The 24,268-nt window shown below is 66.0% G+C and overlaps 1 protein-coding gene and 1 pseudogene across 2 annotated transcripts in view; one reads left to right on the plus strand and one right to left on the minus strand.

Annotated features, from left to right (window-relative positions):
- Positions 1–24,268, plus strand: part of LOC311511978 (leukocyte immunoglobulin-like receptor subfamily A member 2) — an 873,498-nt pseudogene that overhangs the window by 266,652 nt on the left and 582,578 nt on the right. The window lies entirely within an intron of this gene.
- Positions 1–24,268, minus strand: part of LOC311511595 (myosin-14-like) — a 57,429-nt gene that overhangs the window by 15,137 nt on the left and 18,024 nt on the right. The window contains 27 exon segments of the mRNA XM_084612308.1: positions 270–422; positions 895–999; positions 1,788–1,994; positions 2,281–2,425; positions 4,141–4,353; positions 4,719–4,890; positions 5,074–5,197; positions 6,654–6,791; positions 7,515–7,721; positions 8,392–8,523; positions 9,241–9,349; positions 9,973–10,133; positions 10,492–10,561; positions 11,214–11,335; positions 13,101–13,294; positions 14,827–14,941; positions 15,619–15,792; positions 17,023–17,196; positions 17,812–17,964; positions 18,341–18,459; positions 18,723–18,818; positions 19,236–19,379; positions 20,252–20,350; positions 20,738–20,801; positions 21,020–21,112; positions 21,280–21,300; positions 23,508–23,610. Coding sequence (XP_084468434.1) covers positions 270–422; positions 895–999; positions 1,788–1,994; positions 2,281–2,425; positions 4,141–4,353; positions 4,719–4,890; positions 5,074–5,197; positions 6,654–6,791; positions 7,515–7,721; positions 8,392–8,523; positions 9,241–9,349; positions 9,973–10,133; positions 10,492–10,561; positions 11,214–11,335; positions 13,101–13,294; positions 14,827–14,941; positions 15,619–15,792; positions 17,023–17,196; positions 17,812–17,964; positions 18,341–18,459; positions 18,723–18,818; positions 19,236–19,379; positions 20,252–20,350; positions 20,738–20,801; positions 21,020–21,112; positions 21,280–21,300; positions 23,508–23,610 — 3,607 coding nt within the window.

The raw sequence follows: 24,268 nt of genomic DNA on the forward strand, positions 1-24,268 counted from the left end.
AGTGTCACACGCTGTATCCCCCACAACACACCCACTGTATCCCTCACTCTGCATCCCCCACACTGCACACACTGCCATCATCTGGCACCCACTGCATCCCCACACTGCACCCATGGCACCCCTCACATAGCACCCACGGTGCCCCTCGCACTGCACTCACTGCACCAGCGCTTGGCACCCACTGTATCCCCTGCACCCTCCCACTGCACCCACACAGTTAGCCAGCACCGTGCTTGCTGCACCCCCCTGCGGCACCAGGCCGGGCTCACCTGCTGCTGCAGGCCCTGGACCTGGCGGCTCAGGTTGCCCTTCACAGCCTCCTCCTCCTCCAGCTGCTCCAGCATGGCGCCCTTCTCCTCCTCCAGCTGCCGCACCCGTGAGCTCAGCGCCAGCTTCTGCCGCGTCTCCTCCTGCAGCAGCTCCTGTGTGGGGGGCCACCCCGGGTCAGAGACCCTGCTGCAGGCCCCTCCCCCCCCGACTCCGGGTCAGAGACCCCACCACAGGCCCCTCCCCCCTCCAACCCTGGGTCAGAGACCCCACCGCAGCCCGACCCTGACCACAGGGCAGAGACCCTACCCAGAGCAGAGACCCCCGCCACAGTCCCCTGCCAGACCCCCAGGCCCAGGGGAAGAGCCGCCCTGTGCCTACCGGACACCACCCTCCCCACACTGCCCAGGCCCTGCTTCCCTGGCGTCACCCCACCTAGCTCCCCTCACCCAGGCCCCATTCCCAGCCCCCTCTTCAGACACTCTGCTCCACCCCTCCCCCCCACCCCACACCCTCCCACCTCTGCAGTAACCCCGTGCTGCCCAGAGCCCGTCCCCCCACCCCGAACCACTGCCCCCAACCCGGCACCTGCTGGGCTCAGCCCTGTACCCCCCAGGGGGGCCCTACCTGGGCGTCCTGCAGGTGGGACTCCGTGCTGGCCAGCTCCTTGGTGAGCTTGATCGTCTTCGACTCCGTGGTGCCCAGGGCCCCCGAGACGCTGTCCAACTCACTCTGCCCGGGGGAGACGGGGCCAGGGGGGCTCAGCAACCCTGCTCCATGGCCTCCGTCATCCCACAGGGGTGATCCAGGGGGGCAGGGAGGGGGCAGAATACCGGGGTAGATGGGCCAGTGGGTGGGATGGAGAGGGCAGGTTACCAGCGTAGATGGGCGTGGGGTGGGGGGGGGGGGGTGATCCAGAGGTCAGGGAGGGGACAGGATACTGGGGTATATGGACCCATGGGGCAGGATCCTGGGGTAGATGGCCCCAGGGAGGTGATGGAGGGGGCAGGATACCGGGGTAGATGGGCCCAGGGGAGCAGGGAGGCGGCAGGATACCGGGGTAGATGGGCATGTGGGGGTGATCCAGGGGGCACAGAAGGGGCAGGATACTGAGGTACATGGGCCCATGGGGTGATGGAGGGGGCAGGATACACGGATATATGTAACCAGGGGGCAGGGAGGGGGCAGGACACTGGGGTAGATGGGCCTGTGGGAGGGATGGAGGGGGTGGGACACCAGGGTAAATGGGCGTGAGGGGGTGATCCGGGGACAGGATACTGGGGTAGATGGAGTGGGCGGGATCCATAGGTCTGATCCAGGGGGCAGGAAGGGGGTGGGATACTGAGATAGATGGGCCTGGGGGGTGATGGAGGGGGCAGGATACCAGGGTAGATGGAGTGAGCAGGATCCATGGATCTGATCCAGGGGGCGGGATACTGGGGTAGATGGGCCTTGCGGACTGGGGGTGATGGAGGGGGCGGGATCCAGGGGTCTGATCCAGGGATCTGTGGGGGTCTCACCTGCAGCTTGCCCACGCGGTCGGCAAGCTCGGCCTTGGCTCGCTCGGCCTCGCTGGCCCGGATCTGCAGCTCCTGCACCTGCCCCTCCAGCTTCTTGCGGCGCTGCTCCGAGTCCAGCCGGGCGGCCTGCAGCCCCTTCACCTCCTGCACCAGCTCCGCCTTCTCCCCCTCCAGCACCTGCTTCGCCTTCTCCAGGGTGCCTTTCACCTGGGGGGGCCGAGAACCACCTCACACAGAGCTGACGCCCCACAGCACAGCCTGAGAGAACCCAGGAGTCCGGGCTGCCAGCCCCTGCCCCCCTGCTCCCACCACTAGCCCCCACTCCCCTTCCGGAGCTGGGGAGAGAACCCAGGAGTCCTGGGTCCCAGCCTCTGCCCAAGCTAACCCCGCTGAGCTCTCCCCAGGCAGATGGATGGGGGAAGGCTGGGGGAGCCAGCCCGACGGAGATCCGGGCACGGGAGAGTAGGGGGACCCTTCCCCTCCCGGCCCGTACCCGGCGGGACTGCTCCAGCTGCTCCGACAGCTCCTCCAGGGCATGGGTGTGTCGCTGGCGAATCTCCAGCACCTGCGCCTCGTGTACCTTCACCTCGTCCTCCATCCCCTTCTTCAGCTCGGCCACCTCCTGCTCCCGCTTCGACCTGCGGGGGGCGGCAGTGAGCCACGGGCCGGGGGATGGGGCGCGCAGGGCTACTTCTCCAGGGACCCCTCGCCCTGCGCTGAGACGTGGGGAGGGCTGGGTGCCCGGGGATGCGGCTGGCTCTGGGGGGAGGTGGTCGGCTGCGTGGGGACATGGCCAGCTCCCGGGGGAAGCGGACTAGGTGCGTGGGGATGGGGCTGGCTCTGGGGTGAGGTGGGCCAGCCCTGGGGAGGCAGCCAGATATAGGGGGGAGTCAGGCCGGGGTGCAGGGACGCAGCCAGCCCCAGGGGTAGACAGGCCAGGCACACAGGGACGTGGCTGGCTCTGGGGGGAGGGAGGAGGGCTCCGGGGAAGGTGCACGCCAGCCCCAGAGGTAGGCAGGCTAAGCCCGGGGACGCAGGGGTGACTCTGGGGAAGGTGCACGGGGATGCAGCTGGCTCTGAGGGGACGCGGGCAGCTCTGGGGAGGGTGCGCAGGGATGTGGCTGGCTCTGGGGGGAGGCGAGCCAGGCTCAGGGACGCGGGCGGCTCCGGGGAGGGTGCGCGGTGATGCAGCTGGCTCTGGGGGAGGCGAGCCAGGCCCGGGGACGTGATGCAGCTCCGGGGAGGGTGCGCGGGGATACGGCTGGCTCTGGGGAAGGTGCGCGGGGATGTGGCTGGCTCTGGGGGGAGGCGAGCCAGGCTCAGGGACGCAGGTGACTCTGGGGAAGGTGTGTGGGGATGCAGCTGGCTCTGGGGGGAGGTGAGCCAGGCCCGAGGATGTGGGCAGCTCCGGGGAGGGTGTGCGGGGATTCGGCTGGCTCGGGGGGAGGCGAGCCAGACCCGGGGACGCAGGCGTCTCTGGGGAGGGTGCGCGGGGATACGGCTGGTTCTGGGGAAGGTGGGCAGGGATGTGGCTGGCTCTGGGGGAAGGCGAGCCAGGCTCAGGGATGCAGGTGACTCTGGGGAGGGTGCGCGGGGATGCGGCTGGCTCTGGGGGGAGGCGAGCCAGGCTCAGGGATGCAGGTGACTCTGGGGAGGGTGCGCGGGGATGCGGCTGGCTCTGGGGGGAGGCGAGCCAGGCTCAGGGATGCAGGTGACTCTGGGGAGGGTGCGCGGGGATGCGGCTGGCTCTGGGGGGAGGCGAGCCAGGCCCAGGGACGCAGGCAGCTCTGGGGAATGTGCGCGGGGATGCGGCTGGCTCTGGGGGGAGGCGAGCCAGGCCCGGGGACGTGGGCAGCTCCGGGGAGGGTGCGCGGGGATGCGGCTGGCTCTGGGGGGAGGCGAGCCAGGCTCAGGGATGCAGGTGACTCTGGGGAGGGTGCGCGGGGATGCGGCTGGCTCTGGGGGGAGGCGAGCCAGGCCCAGGGACGCAGGCAGCTCTGGGGAATGTGCGCGGGGATGCGGCTGGCTCTGGGGGGAGGCGAGCCAGGCCCGGGGACGTGGGCAGCTCCGGGGAGGGTGCGCGGGGATGCGGCTGGCTCTGGGGGGAGGCGAGCCAGGCTCAGGGATGCAGGTGACTCTGGGGAGGGTGCGCGGGGATGCGGCTGGCTCTGGGGGGAGGCGAGCCAGGCCCGGGGACGCAGGCAGCTCTGGGGAAGGTGCGCGGGGATGCGGCTGGCTCCGGGGGGAGGCGAGCCAGGCCCGGGGACGTGGGCAGCTCCGGGGAGGGTGCTCAGGGATGCGGCTGGCTCTGCGGGGAGGCGAGCCAGGCCCGGGGATGCGGGCGGCACTGCACCGTAGCTCCTGCTGGGTTGCGGTGGAGTCCAGCGTATCCTCCAGCTCGGTTTTCAGGGCCTCCAGCTCTTCGCCCAGGTCCCGCCGTTGCTTCTCGGCCTTGGCCCGAGCCGCCCGCTCCATCTCCATGTCCTCCTGCAGCTCCGTTAGCTGGGCCTGCAGCTCCCGCAGGGCCTTGAGCGCCTGGTTCTTCTGGGCCGCCTCCTCCTCCAGCCTGCGGGGCAGAGAGTGGGTCAGCGCCGCGGGGGGAGGGGGGAGACGGGGTCAGTGCCGGGGGGGAGGGGGGCGCCACAGGGGGACGGGGGAGAGCGGGTCAGCGCCGTGGGAGGGGCAGCCAGGGAGCAATTCCCATCCCTAACCCAGGGTGGGGCCCCCAGAAGGGGGTCGGTGGCTATAGGAGTGGCAGGGGGATCCCAGTGGGGCGGGCAGGGCGGGGGTCCCTGCCCACGGGAGGATGGAGCAGGGATCCTAGGGGAGGGGGCCGGGGGGCCCCAGGCAGGAGTTGGGGGCGGATCTCTGGGGGGACCCAGCCGGGGGATGAGGAATAGGGGGGCTCCGGGTGGGGCTCCAGGGGGGCACCTGGCCAGGGCGGCCTGCAGCTCGGCCTCCTTGCGGGCCAGCTGGGCCCGGAGCTCCTCCAGCTGCTGCTGCAGCTCCAGCAGCTGCTCCTGCAGGTCGCTCGTCTCCCCGTCCAGCCGACGTCGCTGCTTCTCCAGCTCCTGACGCCCCTTCTCCTCCTTCTTCAGCCGCTCTGCGGGGGGCGGGGGGTCAGCGAGGCCCCACACCGGCCCCCCGCTCAGCTCCGGGGAATCCCTTCCCCCGCCCCCCAACGCGCGGCTCAGCCCGCCCAGGGGTCAGCACCCGGCGGGGGGCTCCCCCCCCCTGTGCCTGTCGGAGGCTGGGGTCCCCCAGGGGCCCGTCCCCCACCCCTCACCTTCCATGTCGGCGAGGACGGCCTCGTATTTGTTGCGCAGCTTGGACAGGCTCTTCACCTTCTCCTCCTCCTCCGTCACGTGCGAGCTGAACTCCGCCAGGCGCTCCTCCATCAGCTTCCGCTCCTGGGGGGCACGGGGCGGGGGTGAGGCCGGGGCGGGGACCCACCCGCTCCCACCAACCCTCCCTGCCAGGACAGGAACGGGGATGGACTCCAGCTAGGGCGCGGGCGGGTTCGGGGTGACGCTTCATAGCTGGATCCGGATTCAGATCCCAATTCTTACGGAAACGCCGATTCTGACAGATCACGGCACAGAGCCAGCTTCAGCTCTGGGTCACACCCCAGCTGGCAAGGTCCTGATCTGGATCACGGTTCAGATCAGCCATCCCAGATTTGGGTTCAGAGCTGGACTGCGAATCAGTTGAGAGTTTGGGTTCTAATTCCGATTCGTATCCAGATTAGGGGTCAGATGCGGATTTGTAAAATCCCCATCCAGGCTTGGATTCAGATTCAAAGTTGCATTCACATCTTGCACCTGCATGAGATCTGGATCCAGATTCACATCAAACCCAGTGCCAGATCAGGATCAGAAAATCAGATTTAGATTCAAATTCAGATACAGACCCAGTTCTGGACTTTAAATCAGATTTTGGTGTGGACTATGATTCAGATTAGGATCAAAACTGTGACTAAGGGTCAGATTAAGATTAAAATGCAGATTAAAATCCAGATTCAAGAGCGCACTGTGATTCAGATCAAGGTCCAGATTTAAAGTGAGATTAAAATCCAGATCTGCATTAAAATCCGGAGTAGGTTTGGTTTCAAATTCAGATCAAGAGTCAGATTAAGTGTGAGATTAAGAGCCATATTCAGGGGGCAACTAAACCGGATCCAGATTCAGAGTGAAATTAAGACATGGACTCAAATTTAGATTAAGATTCATATGTAGATTTGAATTAAAATTCAGATTTGGAGTGAGATTAAGATCCAAATTCAGATTAAGATTTAGTGTATGTTTGGATTCAAATTCAGATCCAGAGTCAAATTAATATCCAGAGTCAAAGTGAGATTAAAATCCAGATCCAGAATAATACCATGACCTGGATTCAAATCTAAATTAGGATTCACATGTAGGTTTAGATTAAAATTCAGATTCAGAGATTCAGATCCAGATTAACAATTAGCATACATTTGGATTCAAATTCAGAACCAGACTCAGATCTGGATTCCAATTCAGTGAGAGATTAAGATCCAGAGTCTGAACCAGATTCAGATTCCAGTCAAGGCGTCACGAAAGCCACATATCCCAATTAAGATCCGGAGTCACATCTGGATCACAATTGAGATCTCAGTTTGGGCTCAAACCACATTCCAATCAAGAGGAAGAACAGAATCCAAACTGAAACTAGGACAGACCCAGTAGCATCTCCCCCCACTCCCAAGAAGAACCCAACACTGGCGGCAGGGGCTGGCAAGGTGGCAGAGAGTCCCACAGGGAGGGGGTGCGAAGGGTGGACCGGCCAGCGGGGGCTGGACTCCCCTGCCCAGCGTGCGGGGCCCATGACCCGGGGCCCCCTCACCTTGTGCAGCTTAGAGTTCTGGTCCTCCAGCAGCAGCAAATCCTCCTCCATCTTCTTCAGCTTGGCCTCTGTGGTTACCTTCTCCAGCTGCAGCTTCTGCCGAGCCGCCTCCTCCTCCTCCAGCTGCTCCTCCAGGTCCTGGGGGACAGCGGGGGGTCAGGGGGCTGGTCGTCGTCAGGGCTTAGGGCATGGGCACCGGCAGGGGTCAGGGGATGACCATCGGTGGGGCTCAGGGTGTGGGCACCCGTGGAGGGTCGTGGGGTGTGGGGCTGGCTGGCAGTGGGGGCCGCCGGGCTGCACCCTCCCAAGCCAGCCCGGGGAGAGAGGCGTCAGTCCCAGAACAGCCCCACAGGGCCCCCTTCCCGATCTCAGCTCTGGGAGTGGAGCAGGGCCTAGTAATTAGAGCAGGAGGGCTGAGAGCCAGGACTCCTGGGTTCTCTCCCCAGCTCCGAGAGAGTAGTGTGTCCTAGAGGTTAGAGCAGGGGGGCTGGGAGCCAGGACTCCTGGGTTCTCTCCCCAGCTCCGAGAGGGTAGTGTGTCCTAGAGGTTAGAGCAGGGGGGCTGGGAGCCAGGACTCCTGGGTTCTCTCCCCAGCTCTGAGAGGGCAGTGTATCCTAGAGGTTAGAGCAGGCTGCTGGGAGCCAGGACTCCTGGGTTCTCTCCTCAGCTCCGAGAAGGTAGTGTGTCCTAGAGGTTAGAGCAGGGGGGCTGGGATCCAGGACTCCTGGGTTCTCTCCTGGCTCTGGGAGAGAACGTGGGATACCAGCCAAGCCCCAGGTGGTGGCCCAGCCCCCCGCCAGCTGGGCTGTGCCCCTCGGGTCATGCCACCGCCAGGGGTCTCCCCCCCACATCCCCTGGTACCTGCACGTGCTGCTGCATCTTCTTCTTGTCGTTGTGCAGCTGCTGGCATCGCTCCTCCTCCTCCTCCACCCGCCCCTCCAGCTCCTGCAGGATCTCCTCCAGCTCCTGCTTCTTGGTGGCCAGGCGCGCCCGCAGCTCCTCCGCCTCGGCGAACAGCTCCGTCTCCGCCTGCAGCTGCTCCGCCAGGATCGTCTTCTCCTCCGCCAGCTGCGGAGCACGGAGGGGCTAGTGCGCTGGGAGCCAGGACTCCTGGGTTCCATCCTCAGCTCCCAGGGGAGGGGGGGGCAGTGGGGCTGGAAGCCAGGACTCCTGGGTTCCATCCTCAGCTCCCAGAGGAGAGTGGGGTCTAGTGCTTAGAGCAGGGAGGAGCTCGGAGCCAGGACTCCTGGGTTCTCTCCCCGGCTCTGGGAGTGGAGTGGGGGTTAGTGGGCTGGGAGCCAGGACTCCTGGGTTCCATCCACAGCTCCCAGAGGTGAAGGGGGGGGGCAGTGGGGCTGGAAGCCAGGACTCCTGGGTTCCATCCTCAGCTCCCAGAGGAGAGTGGGGTCTAGTGCTTAGAGCAGGGAGGAGCTCGGAGCCAGGACTCCTGGGTTCTCTCCCTGGCTCTGGGAGGGGAGTGGGGGTTAGTGGGCTGGGAGCCAGGACTCCTGGGTTCCATCCTCAGCTCCTAGAGTGGAGTGGGGGCTAATGGTTAGAACAGGGGGGACTGGCAGCCAGGACGCCTGGGTTTTCTCCCCAGCTCCAGGACGGGAGTGGGGTCTAGTGGTTGGAGTGGTGGGGGGCTCAGAGCCAGGACTCCTGGGTTCTCTCCCCAGCTCCAGGAGGGCAGTGTGGGGTGGGAATCGGGGCCTTTTCTGGGTCCCTCGCTCCCCCTCACCTGCTGGTATTTGCTCTCCAGCTCCCTGAGCTCGCTCTGGGTTTTCACGTGTTGATCCTGCACCTTCTGCAGCTCCACGGCCTTGGCCTGCATCACCTCGTCCTGCCGCGTCACCTGCAGCAGTGGCTTCACCTGCGGGGAGGGTCAATGGGGGTGACTCCAGACCCACCCCATGCACACACCCTGACCCCTGACCTTGGATCCCAGCTCCCTGCCTCCAGCCTGGCTCCTGAGACCAGATCTCCCCGACCCCCGCCTCCCCGGGGCCTGCGCCCCCACCCCACCCCACCCCCACATCCCCACCCCCACCTCCCCGGGGCCTGCGTCCCCACCCCCACATCCCCACCCCCGCCTCCCCAGGGCCTGCGTCCCCACCCCCACATCCCCACCCCCGCCTCCCCAGGGCCTGCGTCCCCTCCCCCGACATCCCCACCCCCGCCTCCCCAGGGCCTGCGTCCCCACCCCGACATCCCCACCCCCGCCTCCCCAGGGCCTGCGTCCCCACCCCCACCCCGACATCCCCACCCCCGCCTCCCCAGGGCCTGCGTCCCCACCCCCACCCCGACATCCCCACCCCCGCCTCCCCAGGGCCTGCGTCCCCACCCCCACCCCCACATCCCCACCCCCGCCTCCCCAGGGCCTGCGTCCCCACCCCCACCCCCACATCCCCACCCCCGCCTCCCCAGGGCCTGCGTCCCCTCCCCCGACATCACCACCCCCGCCTCCCCAGGGCCTGCGTCACCACCCCCACCCCGACATCCCCACCCCCGCCTCCCCGGGGCCTGCGGCCTCCCCCAGCCAGTACAAACTCAGGGCCCCTCCCACACGCGTTACCCCCCAGCCCGGCACCTTGGTGAAGAGACGCCACCATTGCCAGTGGCGCAGTCTGAGGTAGGCGGCACAGTTCCGCTGCATCACGCGCAGGGCGCTCGTCTGCTGCTGCTTCTTCGTGAACGCCCTGCGGGGGCAGCCCGTCAGCCCGGACGCCTGGGTTCCCTCCCCGCTCCGGGCGGGGAGTGGGGACTAGTGGTTAGAGCGGGGGGGCTGGGAGCCCGGACGCCTGGGTTCCCTCCCCGCTCCAGGCAGGGAGTGGGGGCTAGTGGTTAGAGCGGGGGGGCTGGGAGCCCAGACGCCTGGGTTCCCTCCCCGCTCCGGGCGGGGAGTGGGGGCTAGTGGTTAGAGCGGGGGGGGCTGGGAGCCCGGACGCCTGGCTCCTCTGCCCGGCTCCGGGCGGGGAGCGGGGGCTAGTGGTTAGAGGGGGGGGGCTGGGAGCCCGGACACCTGGCTCCTCTGCCCGGCTCCGGGCGGGGAGTGGGGGCTAGTGGTTAGAGCGGGGGGGGCTGGGAGCCCGGATGCCTGGCTCCTCTGCCCGGCTCTGGGCGGGGAGTGGGGGCTAGTGGTTAGAACGGCGGGGTGGGCTGGGAGCCACGACCTTTCCCTTCACAACCCTGAGAAGTGGGGCCCCGCCCACACCTAGCCAAGCCCCGCCCACCGGCCCCTGGTCGGTCCCAGTGGTAGGTATTGCCCTGGCCCCGCGCTCCCCCAGAAGCTGCATGCATGCCCCCCCCCCCCGGCACTCACTTGCGGGCCAGGTACCCACGCGCAGCAGCCTGGAAGGAGACGATGATGTCGGTGATCTTGAGGTCCCGCTCCTCCTCCAGGTGGGCCAGCACCCCTGCCCGGAAGAAAATCTTGCTCTGGCCGATGCGGTACAAGTTGGCGTCGAGCTCCAGGGCCTTGATCTGGGGCAGGAGGAGAGTCGGGGGGTGAGCGGGGAAGCAGAGGGGGAGCCGGAGCCCCCTACCCAGCCGGGGTCCTCCCCACACGACATCCACCCAGCAGGGCATAGTCCTCAAGGCAGTGGGGACGGAGGTTTGTGGGGGAAAAAGAGGGGTGGAGCAGTGGAAGGGTAGATGGGGGGTGTAGAGAGATAAGGGGGTCAGGGATGGGGAGGGGGCTGAGGGGGTGGCTGTGATGGGGCTGAGTCCGGGTTGCTCCCAGCTTGGGGGCCAATCCCCAGGGTGGGTGGGGTCTGCCTCTCAGAGCCCCTCCCCCTGGGCAGGCCCCACCCCTGGCCCCACCTCCTGCCCCACCCCATACCATGCGCTCGCAGGCCTGTTTCCCATCCATGAAGCCCTTGGGGATGGCGTTGGAGGTCAGGATCTCATATCTGCAGGGGGGAGGGGAGAACACAGGTCAGGGGTCACACAGCCCCTCCCCAACACCCGTCCAGAGCAACCGGCGGGACACCGGGGTAGATGGGCCCGGGGAACCAGACGCGGGAGGCGGGATCCCGGGGCAGATGGGCCCAGGGAACCAGACGCGGGAAGCGGGAGGCGGGATCCCGGGGCAGATGGGCCCGGGGCGGAGGCGGGAGGCGGGATCCCGGGGCAGATGGGCCCGGGGCGGAGGCGGGAGGCGGGATCCCGGGGCAGATGGGCCCGGGGCGGAGGCGGGAGGCGGGATCCCGGGGCAGATGGGCCCGGGGAACCAGACGCGGGAGGCGGGATCCTGGGGCAGATGGGCCCAGGGAACCAGACACGGGAAGCGGGAGGCGGGATCCCGGGGCAGATGGGCCCGGGGCGGAGGCGGGATCCCGGGGCAGATGGGCCCGGAGCGGACGCGGGAGGCAGGATCCCGGGGCAGATGGGCCCGGGGCGGAGGCGGGATCCCGGGGCAGATGGGCCCGGGGCGGAGGCGGGATCCCGGGGCAGATGGGCCCAGGGAACCAGACGCGGGAAGCGGGAGGCGGGATCCCGGGGCAGATGGGCCCGGGGCGGACGCGGGAGGCGGGATCCCGGGGCAGATGGGCCCGGGGGTACCTCTGGCGGAACTCCTGGAAGATGATGCGGTTGGGGAAGCCCTGGCGGCAGATGCGGATGCCCTCCAGCACCCCGTTGCACCGCAGCTGGTCCAGCACCAGGTGGGGCTCCAGCTTCCCGGCCTGCGGGAGGGAGCGTCAGAGCCCAGGGAAGCGGGGGGAGGGGCATTCGTGCAGCACACCGGGGCTGGCACGCCAGGGCTCCCGGCACCCACACGCTGCCCCTCTGCCACCCAGGGGCACCACGCCAATGCAGGCTGCAGCTCTGTGCACCAAGCAGGGCAGCTGCCCGCCTGCCCGGGACATGCTCGTTTGCATGCCCACCCCAGGCTGGCACTACGAGCCCTCGGCCATGCTCACGCTTGCTGGCCCTTGTCCCTTCACACTTCCACGGCACGCTGGTGCCAGCCCTCCAGAAGCCCCTTCGCCAGCTCACCCTCGCATGCCCTCCCTTGTGCACAATGGCTGACATCGACTCTCCCAGGGACACACGCTCCTTCACTCGTGTGCGGATGCACAGGAGGACACATGGGGAGTGGTGCACGCCCATCCAGGGCACGAGCACCTTCATATGTGTGCACACTCGCTCGCTTTCACCACAGCACACGCTTCCTCAGACGTTGATGGTGCTTGCACCATTTTGCACTCACACTTCATGTCACAAGCACTTCACGCTTCTCCCCACATTGAAAGTACTTGCACAATTTTTGCACACAATTGTTTTTGCACAGTCATTCACACTTCACACATGAACAATGGTGCTTGCACTGTTTTGCACACTCATTCTCACTTGGCTGTTCACACTTCCGCCTACGCTGATGGTGTTCACAAGGCTTTGCACACTCACACTGCCCAGCATGGACGATGTCACAGAGATTCACATTTCCCAGCACACACAACGGCACTTGCACAATTGTGCATGCACACTTGCTCTTGCACCAGCCATTCACCCTCCCCTGCAGAGACACTAGAGCTCACCCAGTTTTCCACATTTGCTCTCACAGGATGGATCACACTTCCCCACATGCTGACAGTGCTTGCATGGTTTTCCACACTCCCACTCTGTCTTACACGGCAGTGTGCACTGCCACACATGAGCAATGCCACTTTTGCACACTCACATTAGTGCTCTCACCACAGTTCACATTTCCCCACATGCACAATGGCGACTGCACGATTTTGTGCTCACACTCACTCTAACACAGCCAGTCACACTCTGTGCATGAAATTGGCACTCACACCATTTTGCACACTCACACCTGCACGGCCATTCACACTCCCCTACATGAACAATGACACTCATACTGTTTTGCACACACACTTGCTATTGAATGGCAGATCACTCTGCCCTGTAGGAATGATGCCACTTGTGCACACTCACATTTGCTCTCGCACAGTGGTTCACATTTCCCCACATGCACTGTGACACTTGCACAATTTTGCACTCACACTTGCTCTCACACAGCTATTCAGTCTGACCTGCAGGGACAATGGTGCTCACCCAGCTTTGCACACACACAGACCTCACACTCACACTCAGTTCATACTTCCCCAGGCGCTGACTGCTCTTGCACAGTTTTGCACACTCACTGTCGCACAGCGAGTCACACTTCCCCACATGCACTATGGCCCTCGCACGATTGTGCACATTCCCACTCACTCTCACATAGCCATTCTCACTCCCCTGCACGAACAATGCCGCTCACACAGCTTTGCACACTCCCCCTTGCTCTCGCACGGCAGGCCCCATGCTCCCGCTTGCCCGATTCAGCCCCCTTGCTCCCACCACCATTCCCCACAAGTGCCACACCCCACCCTGGCGGGGCAACTGGCCCTTCCCCTTGTGCCCCCTCGCGTGCCCAGTTGGCACCAGGGCCCGACGGCTCACCCTCTTCTCGTGGTTGGGGATGATGCAGCGCACAAAGTTGGGGTTGGTGTTGCGTAGGGTGGCCATGAGCTTGGCCAACGACTCCTTGTAGAGCTGGCCCACGGTGCGGAACATCCCCTTCTTGGTCTTGTAGGAGGCCCCGAAAGCCACATCCCCCATGCCGCTCACCTGGTCCAGGCCCACTATCCGGTCCACTGTGGGTGAGGGGGCGGGGTCAGCCGGGAGCCCCCTCCCATTCCCCGAGCCCCTGCCCTGCGCCCCACAGCGTCCCCTGATGGGAAAGGTGGGGCTGGGGTAGCGAGGAGCCCCCCACACAGCCAGACCCCACAGCGTCCCCTGATGGGAGAGGTGGGCTGGAGTAGTGTGGAAACCCCCCACATGCCAGCGCCTGACAGCGCCCCTGCTGTAGCGGGCATAGGGCCCTGAATGGATGGAGGATGCAGACGGATGAGCCACGGGGTGACGGAGGAACGGTCCTTATTCCCCCCCCACCCACTGACCTGACAAAGGGCCAGCTGGGGGGACCACTACTTGGTGGGAGGGGGGGCCTGGCTAGATGGGCTCCTGACCCCCCCTCCCCCCCCAGTGCTTAGCCATTGCAGCTAGGCAGGGATCTGCCCCGGGGCTCAGCAATCTTAGCGGGGGGGCAGCCCAGGCTGGGGGGGGGGGCGGGTGATGTGAGGGGGACGAGCTGGAAGATGTGATGGGGGGCAGCCCAGGCTGGGGGTGTGATGTGAGGAGGGGTGAGCTGGGAGGGTAATGGTGGGCAGCCCAGGCTGGGGGGGTGATGGGAGGCAGAATGTGGACGTACTTTCACCTTGGCTTGGGGACACCCCGGCGTAGCTGTCAAAGAAATAAACCTTCTGGATGTTCCCGATCTCTGGAGAGGCCGATGCCGGGGGCAGAGGGGAGGGGGGTATGAGGGGGGCCGGGTGGGGAGGGTTAGACAGACAGACAGAGAGAGAGATCAAGGACGGATGGACAGAGAAATCAAGGACAGACGGGGCCAGGCCCCGAGGGCAGAGAACACAGGAGAACAGCGAGAGCCAGTTAGTTACAGCACCGGGGTGGGTGTCAATGGCGGGGAGGGGAGAAATCATAACTGGGGGAGGTGGGGGGGAGGTTAAGGGGGCGGAAATCATCCCAGAGCCCCCCATCCCCCAGAGGACGAGAGGGGATGTCCTCCAGCAGCACCCCCGGTCCTGAGGCCAGCAGAATGCCGCGGGGTGGAGGAGAGGTCACGAATTAGTGGGTGCTACCGAGGTCAGAGAGGTCAGGGGAGGGGGGGTTCGGTGCCAGGGGGTGCTAGTGACCCCACACACACCAGTTATTTACAGTGGGCTTTGCTTTGAGTCACCTGATTCCTGGGGAGTGAGTGTGGGGGGACAGGTGGGGGCCAGTGGCTGGGGCTGTCTGTGGGGGGCCTGGGGGGTGCACAGAGGTGCCATGCCAGGGAGGTCTGTGGGGGGAGTGGCTGGGGCTGTCTGTGGGGACCTGGAGGGTGCATGGAGGTGCTGAGCCATGGGGGCCTGTGTGGGGCAGTGGCTGGAGCTGTCTGTGGGGGGCCAGTGGAGACCTGGGGCTGTCTGTGGGGAGCCTGGGGGGTACAGGGAGCTGCTGTGGCTGAGGCAGTAGACGAAGAGAGCAGACAGTGGCTCCGTGGGGAGAGTGAGGGTGTTACCCCTCCAATCCCCCCCAGCCCAGCACCGCCCCCCCCCGGCCCTACCGTCCTTCCAGAGCTCAGCAGTGAAGCGCTCCGCGCTCTGGTGCAGCAGGGTGGCCACGTTGTCGTTCAGTGGGTCCATGTTCTTCATCAGCCACTCGTCTGCCTTGTAATCCACCTGCCGGGGGCGGGGAGAGGGGCATGGGTCAGGGAGACTGGGGGACACCAGAGCCCACACAGCCTGACACAAGCTGGGGCCTGTGGGACTCCCTGCCACTTGACAACCAGGAGGGATTAAAACCACAGCGGGGAGGGGGGGACCGACACCAGATTGGGGGAGTAAACTGAGTGGGACAACACACAGTGAATGGGAGCCAGGAGTCCTGGGTTCTCTCCCCGGCTCTGGGAGGGGAATGAGGTCTAGTGGATAGAGCGGGGTGGGGAGCTGGGAGCCAGAACTCCTGGGTTGTCTGCCCGGCTCTGGGAGGGGAGTGAGCAGCATAACACCTAGCTAGACTGGTGCCATTTGGGTGACTTGGGTTATTACGAGAAAACTAGATCTCCCACGGCACTTAAGGGACTGTCCACTAGAGGGCAACATCTCACACACACACAGCAGGGCCCAGTCCCCCCAGCAGGGACACACCCACACCCCCACACCCACAGAGCAGGGACACACCCACACCCCCACACCCACAAAGCAGGGACACACCCACAGAGCAGGGCCCAGTCCCCCCAGCAGGGACACACCCACACCCACAGAGCAGGGACACACCCACACACCCACACCCACAGAGCAGGGCCCAGTCCCCCCAGCAGGGGGTGACACACACACACACACACACACGCACGCACCTTGCCGGCGTAGTGGAGGATGCAGAAGTCGGCCTTGTCGCGCAGCTGACGGGGTTTCTGGAACTTGGGGTGCCCCCCCTGCTCTTGGATCACCTTCTCCACAAAGCTCTTGTCGGTGGCTTTGGGGAACCAGCACTCCTCGTCCAGCAAGGCCAGCACCCCTGGGGGGTTCACCTGGGGGGGGGGAATGTCACCCCACTGACCCCCTGTGGCACGGGGTCCCCTGCCCCACCCCCTGTCCAGCCACTCCGCCCCCTGCCCAGCGGCACAGAGCCCCCTGCCCAGCCTCCCCCCCACAGCATGGTGCCCCCCACGCACAGCACTTTGCCCCCTGCCTGGATGCCCCCACCTGAGGCACGGTGACCCCTACTAAGCTCCCCCCGCAGCAGGCGCCCCTGGCCAGGCCCACCCTCCACCAGGCCTCCCTGCCCCATGGCACAGAGCCCCCTGCCCAGCCCCCAAGCCCTGCGCCGCCCCGTGCAGCACACCGCCCCCCTGCCTGCCCCACCCCCTGCTAGGCCTCCCCGCCATGCCCAGGCCTGTGGCACAGAGCCCCCTGCCCAGCCCCCCTGCCCTCCCCTGCCCCATGGCACAGAACCCCCTGCCCAGCCCCCAAGCCCTGCCCCGCCCCCTGCAGCATGGTGCCCCCTGCCAGGCCTCCCCACTATGCCCGGGCCTGTGGCACAGAGCCCCTTGCCCAGCCCCCTCCCTCGCCGCCAGGCCTCCCTGCCCTGCCCCATGGCACAGAGGCCCCTGCCCAGCCCCGCCCCCTGGAGCATACCACCCCCCTGCCCGCCCCACCCCCTGCTGCATGGTGCCCCCTGCCAGGCCTCCCCACTATGCCCGGGCCTGTGGCACAGAGCCCCTTGCCCAGCCCCCTCCCTCGCCGCCAGGCCTCCCTGCCCTGCCCCATGGCACAGAGGCCCCTGCCCAGCCCCGCCCCCTGGAGCATACCACCCCCCTGCCCGCCCCACCCCCTGCTGCATGGTGCCCCCTGCCAGGCCTCCCCACTATGCCCGGGCCTGTGGCACAGAGCCCCTTGCCCAGCCCCCTCCCTCGCCGCCAGGCCTCCCTGCCCTGCCCCATGGCACAGAGGCCCCTGCCCAGCCCCGCCCCCTGGAGCATACCACCCCCCTGCCCGCCCCACCCCCTGCTGCATGGTGCCCCCTGCCAGGCCTCCCCACTATGCCCGGGCCTGTGGCCCAGAGCCCCCCGCCCAGCCCCCCTGCCCTCCCCTGCCCTGCAGTACAGAGCTCCCGGCCAAACCTCCTTGCCGTGTCCCGCCCCATGGCCCAGAGCCCCCCTGCCCAGCCGCACGGTGCTCCCTGCCCCGCCCCCTGCCTGCCCCATCTTGCGCCAGGCCTCCCTGCCCGGCTCCCCCCGTGGCCCCGAGCCCCCGCTGACCGGGCGCTCGATGAGGTCGATGCAGGGCTGCAGGTCGAGGCCGAAGTCGATGAAGTCCCAGGCGATGCCCTCGCGCTGGTATTCCTCCTGCTCCAACACGAACATGGTGTGGTTGAAGAGCTGCTGCAGCTTCTCGTTCGTGTAGTTGATGCAGAGCTGCTCGAAGGAGTTCAGCTGCGGTGGGGCGGGGGGGACAGGTCAGGGGGGCACAGGAGGTTCAGGGCCCTTGGCGGGGGTTCTGGGGGGCTGGAGGGCACAGGAGGTTCAGGGGGCGCTGGGGGAGGTTCGGGGTGCAGGGGGCTCTGGAGGTTCAGGGGGCTGGGGGAGGTTTGGGGGTGCAGGGAGGTCCTGGAACCCTGGAGGGGGTTCTCGGGGGGCTGTAGCGGGGCACAGGAGGTTCAGGGGGCACTGGGGGAGGTTTAGGGGTGCGGGGGCTTTGGAGGGGGGCCGGGGGACAGAGGAGGTTCAGGGCCCTGGCAGGGTTTCTGGGGGGCTGGAGGGGGGCAAGGGGAGCACAGGAGGTTCAGGGGGTGCTGGGGGAGGTTTAGGGGCTGGGGGGGACTGGGGCCCTGGAGGGGGGCTGGGGGGCACAGGAGGTTCAGGGGGCACTGGAGGAGGTGTAGGGGTGCAGGGGGCTTTGGAGGGGGGCTGGGGGGCACAGGAGGTTCAGGGATCCTGGAGGGGGTTCTGGGGTGCGGGGGGCTGGGGGCACAGGAGGTTCAGGGATCCTGGTCGGGGGGGGGCTCAGGGGCCTGGCGGGGGTTCTGGGGGGGCTCAGCGCCGGCTCACCTGGAAGATCTCGAAGCCGGCGATGTCGAGGATGCCGATGAAGGAGGCCCCCTGGCGCTTGGTGCGGTCCAGGGCCCGGTTGAGGCGATGGACGAGCCAGCGGAAGAGGCGCTCGTAGGTCGCCTTGGCCAGCGCCTCGATGGCGAAATCCGCCTGGGGGGGCCAGAGAGTCACCCCCCGCCCGGCCTGGCAGCCCCCTCCCCTGCCACGCCCTGCCCCCATCCCGCCCAGCTCCCACTGTGCCCTGCTCCTGCCCCCCCAGTGCCCGACCCCGCTGCGCCCCCTGCCCCTCCCAAACCAAACCCCGCCCCACGCCTCCCCCCACGCCCCGCCCCCACCCCGTCCTGTTCCTCCCCCCCCCCCGGTGCCCTGCCCTGCTCCTGCCCCCCACAACCCACCCCCCCTGCAACCCTTGCCCCTCCCACACCTCCCCCAGCACTACCCCGACACACCCCCTGCCCCACCCCCACCCTGCCCCCGCTCTGGATTCCAGCTCCACGTTCCCTGGCGTCGGCCCCCCCAACCCCACCTGCTCCTTGGTCTGGGCCTTCTGCACGTAGTCGCGCCCGACCTTGATGCGCGGCATGAGGATGGCGCGGGAGAACTCGGTCACGTTCAGCCCCAGCAGGTGGCAAAGCTTCTGGGCGGCTGCGGGGCGCGGACAGCTCAGTGTGGGGGGCCGGAGGGGGGCAGGGTCCTTCTTTGGCCCCCCTCTTCCCTCCTCCCCACAGCCCCCTCTTCCCCCCCACTCCTTCCCCCTCCCAGCCCCCCATGGGTCACCCCCTCCCACACAGAAACCTCCCAGACAGTGCCCCATATTCCCTGCCCCCCTGAGCCAGCCAACCCCCCACCCCGGGATCGGATCGGGGCCAGCGCCCCCAGGCGGGGAGGGGCCCCGGGCTGCCCCCTACCCGTGTTGTCCGGCATGGACGCCTGGTCTGTGTTTCGCTCCTTGCGAAAGACGATGTTCCCAAACTGCAGCACGGCCGACACCATCCGCAGCATGCCTGGGGAGCAGGGAGCCCGTGAGGGGGGCAGGACACCAGCAAACCCTCCCAACAGCCCCCCAGTCCCCACCCCACTCCTCCCGCTCCGGGGGCTTCCTCCCGCCACCCCAGATCTGATCCCCCAGATCCTGCCCCCCAACCCCCCTCCACTAGATCTACCATCTGCAGGCCCCCCAGATCCTGCCCCCCAACCTCAGGGACCCCCCCATTCCCCTCCACTAAATCAACCCCACACAGGACCCCCATATCCTGCCCCCCAACCTTCCCATACCCTGCCCCAAACCCCCTCCCCCGACCCTCCTCTACATAGGCTTTCCCACCCCTCAGGTTTCCACCCCCGTAATCCCCTCCTGGTACCAGCTGTGCTCCCGCTCCCCGGGTGAGGATCTGCCCCCGAACGGGGCGGGGTGGACTCACTGTGGATCTCCTCGGGGGAGAAGCCCATGATGCCCATGGACTCCATGGTCTCCTGGAAGATCTCCTTGTCCTGCTGGCCCGGGATGGGCAGGAACCCATTGGACAGGAACCGGTACTGGTCAAACGGCTCCAGCAGCAGCTCGGCTTGGGGGGAGACAGGGACGGGGTCAGCCCCACGTCCGAGCGGCCACCTCCCGCCCCCCAGGACCAGCGGGGACGGGGTCAGCCCCACGTCCGACCGGCCACCTCCCGCCCCCCAGGACCAGCGGGGACGGGGTCAGCCCCACGTCCGACCGGCCACCTGCCGCCCCCCAGGACCAGCGGGGACGGGGTCAGCCCCACGTCCGACCGGCCACCTGCCGCCCCCCAGGACCAGCGGGGACGGGGTCAGCCCCACGTCCGACCGGCCACCTCCCGCCCCCCAGGACCAGCGGGGACGGGGTCAGCCCCACGTCCGACCGGCCACCTCCCGCCCCCCAGGACCAGCGGGGACGGGGTCAGCCCCACGTCCGACCGGCCACCTCCCGCCCCCCAGGACCAGCGGGGACGGGGTCAGCCCCACGTCCGACCGGCCACCTCCCGCCCCCCAGGACCAGCGGGGACGGGGTCAGCCCCACGTCCGACCGGCCACCTCCCGCCCCCCAGGACCAGCGGGGACGGGGTCAGCCCCACGTCCGACCGGCCACCTCCCGCCCCCCAGGACCAGCGGGGACGGGGTCAGCCCCACGTCCGACCGGCCACCTCCCGCCCCCCAGGACCAGCGGGGACGGGGTCAGCCCCACGTCCAACCGGCCTGCCCCAAGGAGCCCCCCACAGGAGTGCTGTACTGTCTCAGTCCCAAGGAGTGAGTCAGGGAGGGGAGTGGGGTCTAGAGCAGGGGGGCTGGGAGCCAGGACTCCTGAGTTCTCTCCCAGCTCTGGGAGGGGAGTGGGGTCTAGTGGTTAGAGCAGGGGGGCTGGGAGCCAGGACTCTTGGGTTCTCCGCTGGTCTGGGCGGGCCGTGGGGAGGCTCCGTACCCTTTGTGTTCTCGCCCGCCCCCACCAGCAGCTGGTAGAAGATGTGGAAGGTTCTCTCGTCCTTGGCCTGGCGGATGGCGCGAGATTTCTCCAGCAGGTCTGAGCCCGGGACTAAGGAAAGGGACGTGGGTCCTGGGACCAACCCCCCTCCCAGAGCCCCCCATCCCTCTCTTGGGCCAGAGAGGGGGATCACCCCCACCCAGCCCCCCAGAGCCTCCCATACCTCAGGGAGGGGGAATCACCCCCACACCCAGCCCTCCCACCTTGCTAGGGGCCATCTGCCCTGCCCACCCCCCTCCCCCACACCCAGCCCCCCAGAAACCCCCATACCTCAGGGCAGGGGAATCACCCCCACACCCATCTCCCACAGAGCCCTCCCATACCTCAAGGAGGGGGAATCACCCCCACACCCAGCCCTCCCACCTTGCTAGGGGCCATCTGCCCTGCCCACCCCCCTCCCATCCTGCCCCCCAGCCCAGAGGATACAGGTTTCTATATTGGCTCCAACAATGTAGCCAGCCACGTCAAAATTGATCCGGATGAATTTACCCTGGGCGGGGAGAAGATGCAATGGAATTGATGTGGGGGGGTCAAAGGATTCCTCTGCCCCCCAAGGTTCCCATACCCCGACCTGCCCCTTCCCCTGGGACCCCCACACCCCAGCCTGCCCCTCCCCTCTGGGCCCCCACCTGCCCCTCCCCCCCGGGAACCCCACCTGCCCCTTCTCCTCATCCCCCCCCGAGCCCTGCCGTCCCCCCCAGCACTCACGAATCGGGAGGAGTTGTCGTTTTTCACCGTCTTGGCATTGCCGAAGGCCTCCAGGATGGGGTTGGCCTGAAGCAGCTGCCGCTCCAGCTCACCCTGCGGGAAGAGGGCCGGGGTCACGCCTGGGGGGCGCTGGGGGGCTTCCAGCTGCCCTACCCCCACCTCTCCCAGCAGGGGAGGCTATTATAAGGATTACACACACACCCCCGCCCCTGAGATTTGGGGGGTTAACCACAGGAACCGCGGGGCTGGGAGCTACTCACATAGGAGACGGGGCCGGAGCTCTGTGGAGGGGTCACACGCACATGAGATGGGGGGGGACAAAACACAAACAGAACCGGAGGGTTAGTCGGAGCGGCAACGAGGGAGGCGACGGAACAGGACAAAACGAGGCGATAGTGACACAAACCAAGAATCAACACCCCCGGCTCTAACCACCGGCCCCCACCCCCCTCCCCAAGTGCAGGAGAGAACCCAGGAGTCGTGGCTCCTGGCACTGGGGCAGATGTAAGAAAAAAGCCTTTGCCAAAGACAACCCCAAAAAATAACAAAAATCCAGCCAAAGAAGCAAAAGGCAACTCAATGAACCGCACCCCAAGGGGCGGGGCTATGGGTAGCCAATCAAAGGACAGGGATGGTTGCGGGCGGGCAGGCAGGTGATACAAGACACATCCACTTGCCAGGTGCCTGGCCAGGTTCGGCGACTCCAGCTGGGGGCAGCAAGACAGGGGAGAGGGGAGGTTACTGCTGGAGGATGTGGGTATCCCACTGCACCCACCAATGGCCCCCTCCGGCCATGCTGCCAACGGTCAGAACACAGCTGCTTCTGGGGCGCTAGGGCTGGTTATATGGGGACCCCTTGCCCGGTGCTGGAACACAGTCCCTCTGGGGTGGGGTGCAGGGGCTGGGTATACGGGACCCCTCACCCAGTGCTGGAACGTGGCCGCTCTGGAGTTGGTCATGGGCCCTGGTTATACGGGGACCCCTCACCCAGCACTGGGATGCGGCCTCTCTGGGGTAGAACCCTGGCGTCCCAACTCCCACCCTGTGATGTTATTGACAGAATCTGTAACCGCATAGATCACTGTTGCAACCAGTGTTATATATTTGCAGCAAATATTCTACAGAGGTTGTCGTGTGAGGTGTCTATGGAAAGGTTATGATTGGCCGGTTAAAATTATGCTATCTGTATGCATGTATCCTTTCTGTAGTTGAAGGTATGAATATTGGCTCTACACTGTCTGCATTTTAGACTTATGCTCTACTTCTGGGGAACACCCCAGACAAGTTGGTGTCACCTCTGCCTAGCCTGCCTGATGGCCCATTAAGGACCATCAGCTACACAACGGACCCATTGAGAGAAGGCAGACGCCTTGGGACCCAGCACAGCAGGCAGGGAGCCGCCTATGGACAGAACTCGGAGGGCTTTTCTTGCCTTGCGCCCCAACGCTTGTCTTTGGAACAAAGAAAGAGAGGCCACATGGCAAGAAACTATAAAAGGCTGATGCCTCATCCCCATCTGGTCTTCAGTCCTGCTTCTGACCTCTGGTGGAACTTGCTACAAACTGAAGCTCTGAACGAAGGACTGAAGGACCCATCCCAGCTGGGGATGGACTCCAGGGACTTGATTTGAAGCTTCACTTTATATATCACTGCTACAAGCCTGAACCAAGAACGTTGCCATCACTGGATGTCACCGATTCCACTTAACCAACTCTAGCTCTCGTCGTCAGCTTTTTCCTTTTATGAATAAACCTTCAGATTTTAGATTCTAAAGGATTGGCAAGAGCGTGATTTGTGGGTAAGATCTGATTTGTATATTGACCTGGGTCTGGGGCTTGGTGCTTTGGGATCGAGAGAATCTTTTTTCTTTCACTGGGGTCTTGGTTTTCATAACCATTCGCCCCCATAACGAGCGGCGCTGGTGAGGATACTGGGAAACTGGAGCGTCTAAGGGAATTGCTGGTGTGACTTGTGGTTAGCCAGTGGGGCAAACCCGAAGTCCGCTCTGGCTGGCTGGTTCGGTTTGCCTTGGTGTGCACAGAAACCCCAGCCCTGGGCTGTAACGGCCCTGCTCGAAGCAATTTGTCCTGAGTTGATACTCTCAGTTGGGTCCCGCCAGAACCAGCATCGTTACGCCCCCCACCCTCTCAGCAGTGGATAGCTCTAACCCTCTCACTACGGCCTCAGACCCCCCCTTCCCATTGCCCCAGGGACCCTGGGGTAACACTCATGGCACGGACACAGCTCGGGGGGGGGGGGAGGGAGGCACATCAGGGTTGCGGGGAGCTGGCAGGGCCCAGACACAGGTGTTGGGGGGAGCAGTAGGTTTATATGGGCAGCTGGGGGGGAAGGGACCCCAAACTGGCCAGGTGGGCATCTGAGCTGGCACCGGTGCTGAGGCCCAGTAGTACATGCCCACCCCGCACAGGGAGCACCCACCCAGCACCCATGGGTGCCCAGCGCCGGGCCAGCACAGCTGGACTCTCACCGGGATGCTCTGCTCCTTGCGGGCCTTGTGGGAGGAGGCCACGTGCGCCAGGTACTGGATCACCTTCTTGGTGTTCTCCGTCTTCCCAGCGCCGGACTCGCCCCTGCAACAGCACCAGGGCTGCATGAAGGGCCGGAGCCTCCCCACAGCAGCCACACAGGGCAGCACCACACACACAGCCCAGCAGGGGGCAGTGCTGGGTGTACACACACACACACACACACACACACACAGCCCAGCAGGGGGCAGCGCTGGGCGTACACACACACACACACACACACACACACACACACACACACAGCCCAGCAGGGGGCAGCGCTGGGCGTACACACACACACACACACACACACACACACACAGCCCAGCAGGGGGCAGCGCTGGGTGTACACACACACACACACACACACACAGCCCAGCAGGGGGCAGCGCTGGGCGTACACACACACACAGCCCAGCAGGGGGCAGCGCTGGGTGTACACACACACACACACACACACACACAGCCCAGCAGGGGGCAGCGCTGGGCGTACACACACACACACACACACACACACACAGCCCAGCAGGGGGCAGCGCTGGGCGCACACACACACACACACACACACAGCCCAGCAGGGGGCAGCGCTGGGCGTACACACACACACACACAGCCCAGCAGGGGGCAGCGCTGGGCGCACACACACACACACACACACACACAGCCCAGCAGGGGGCAGCGCTGGGCGTACACACACACACACACACAGCCCAGCAGGGGGCAG

The sequence above is a fragment of the Lepidochelys olivacea genome, assembly GCF_965140295.1.
Source record: "Lepidochelys olivacea isolate rLepOli2 genome assembly, chromosome: 23".
In the NCBI taxonomy this organism is placed as follows: Eukaryota; Metazoa; Chordata; order Testudines; family Cheloniidae; genus Lepidochelys; species Lepidochelys olivacea.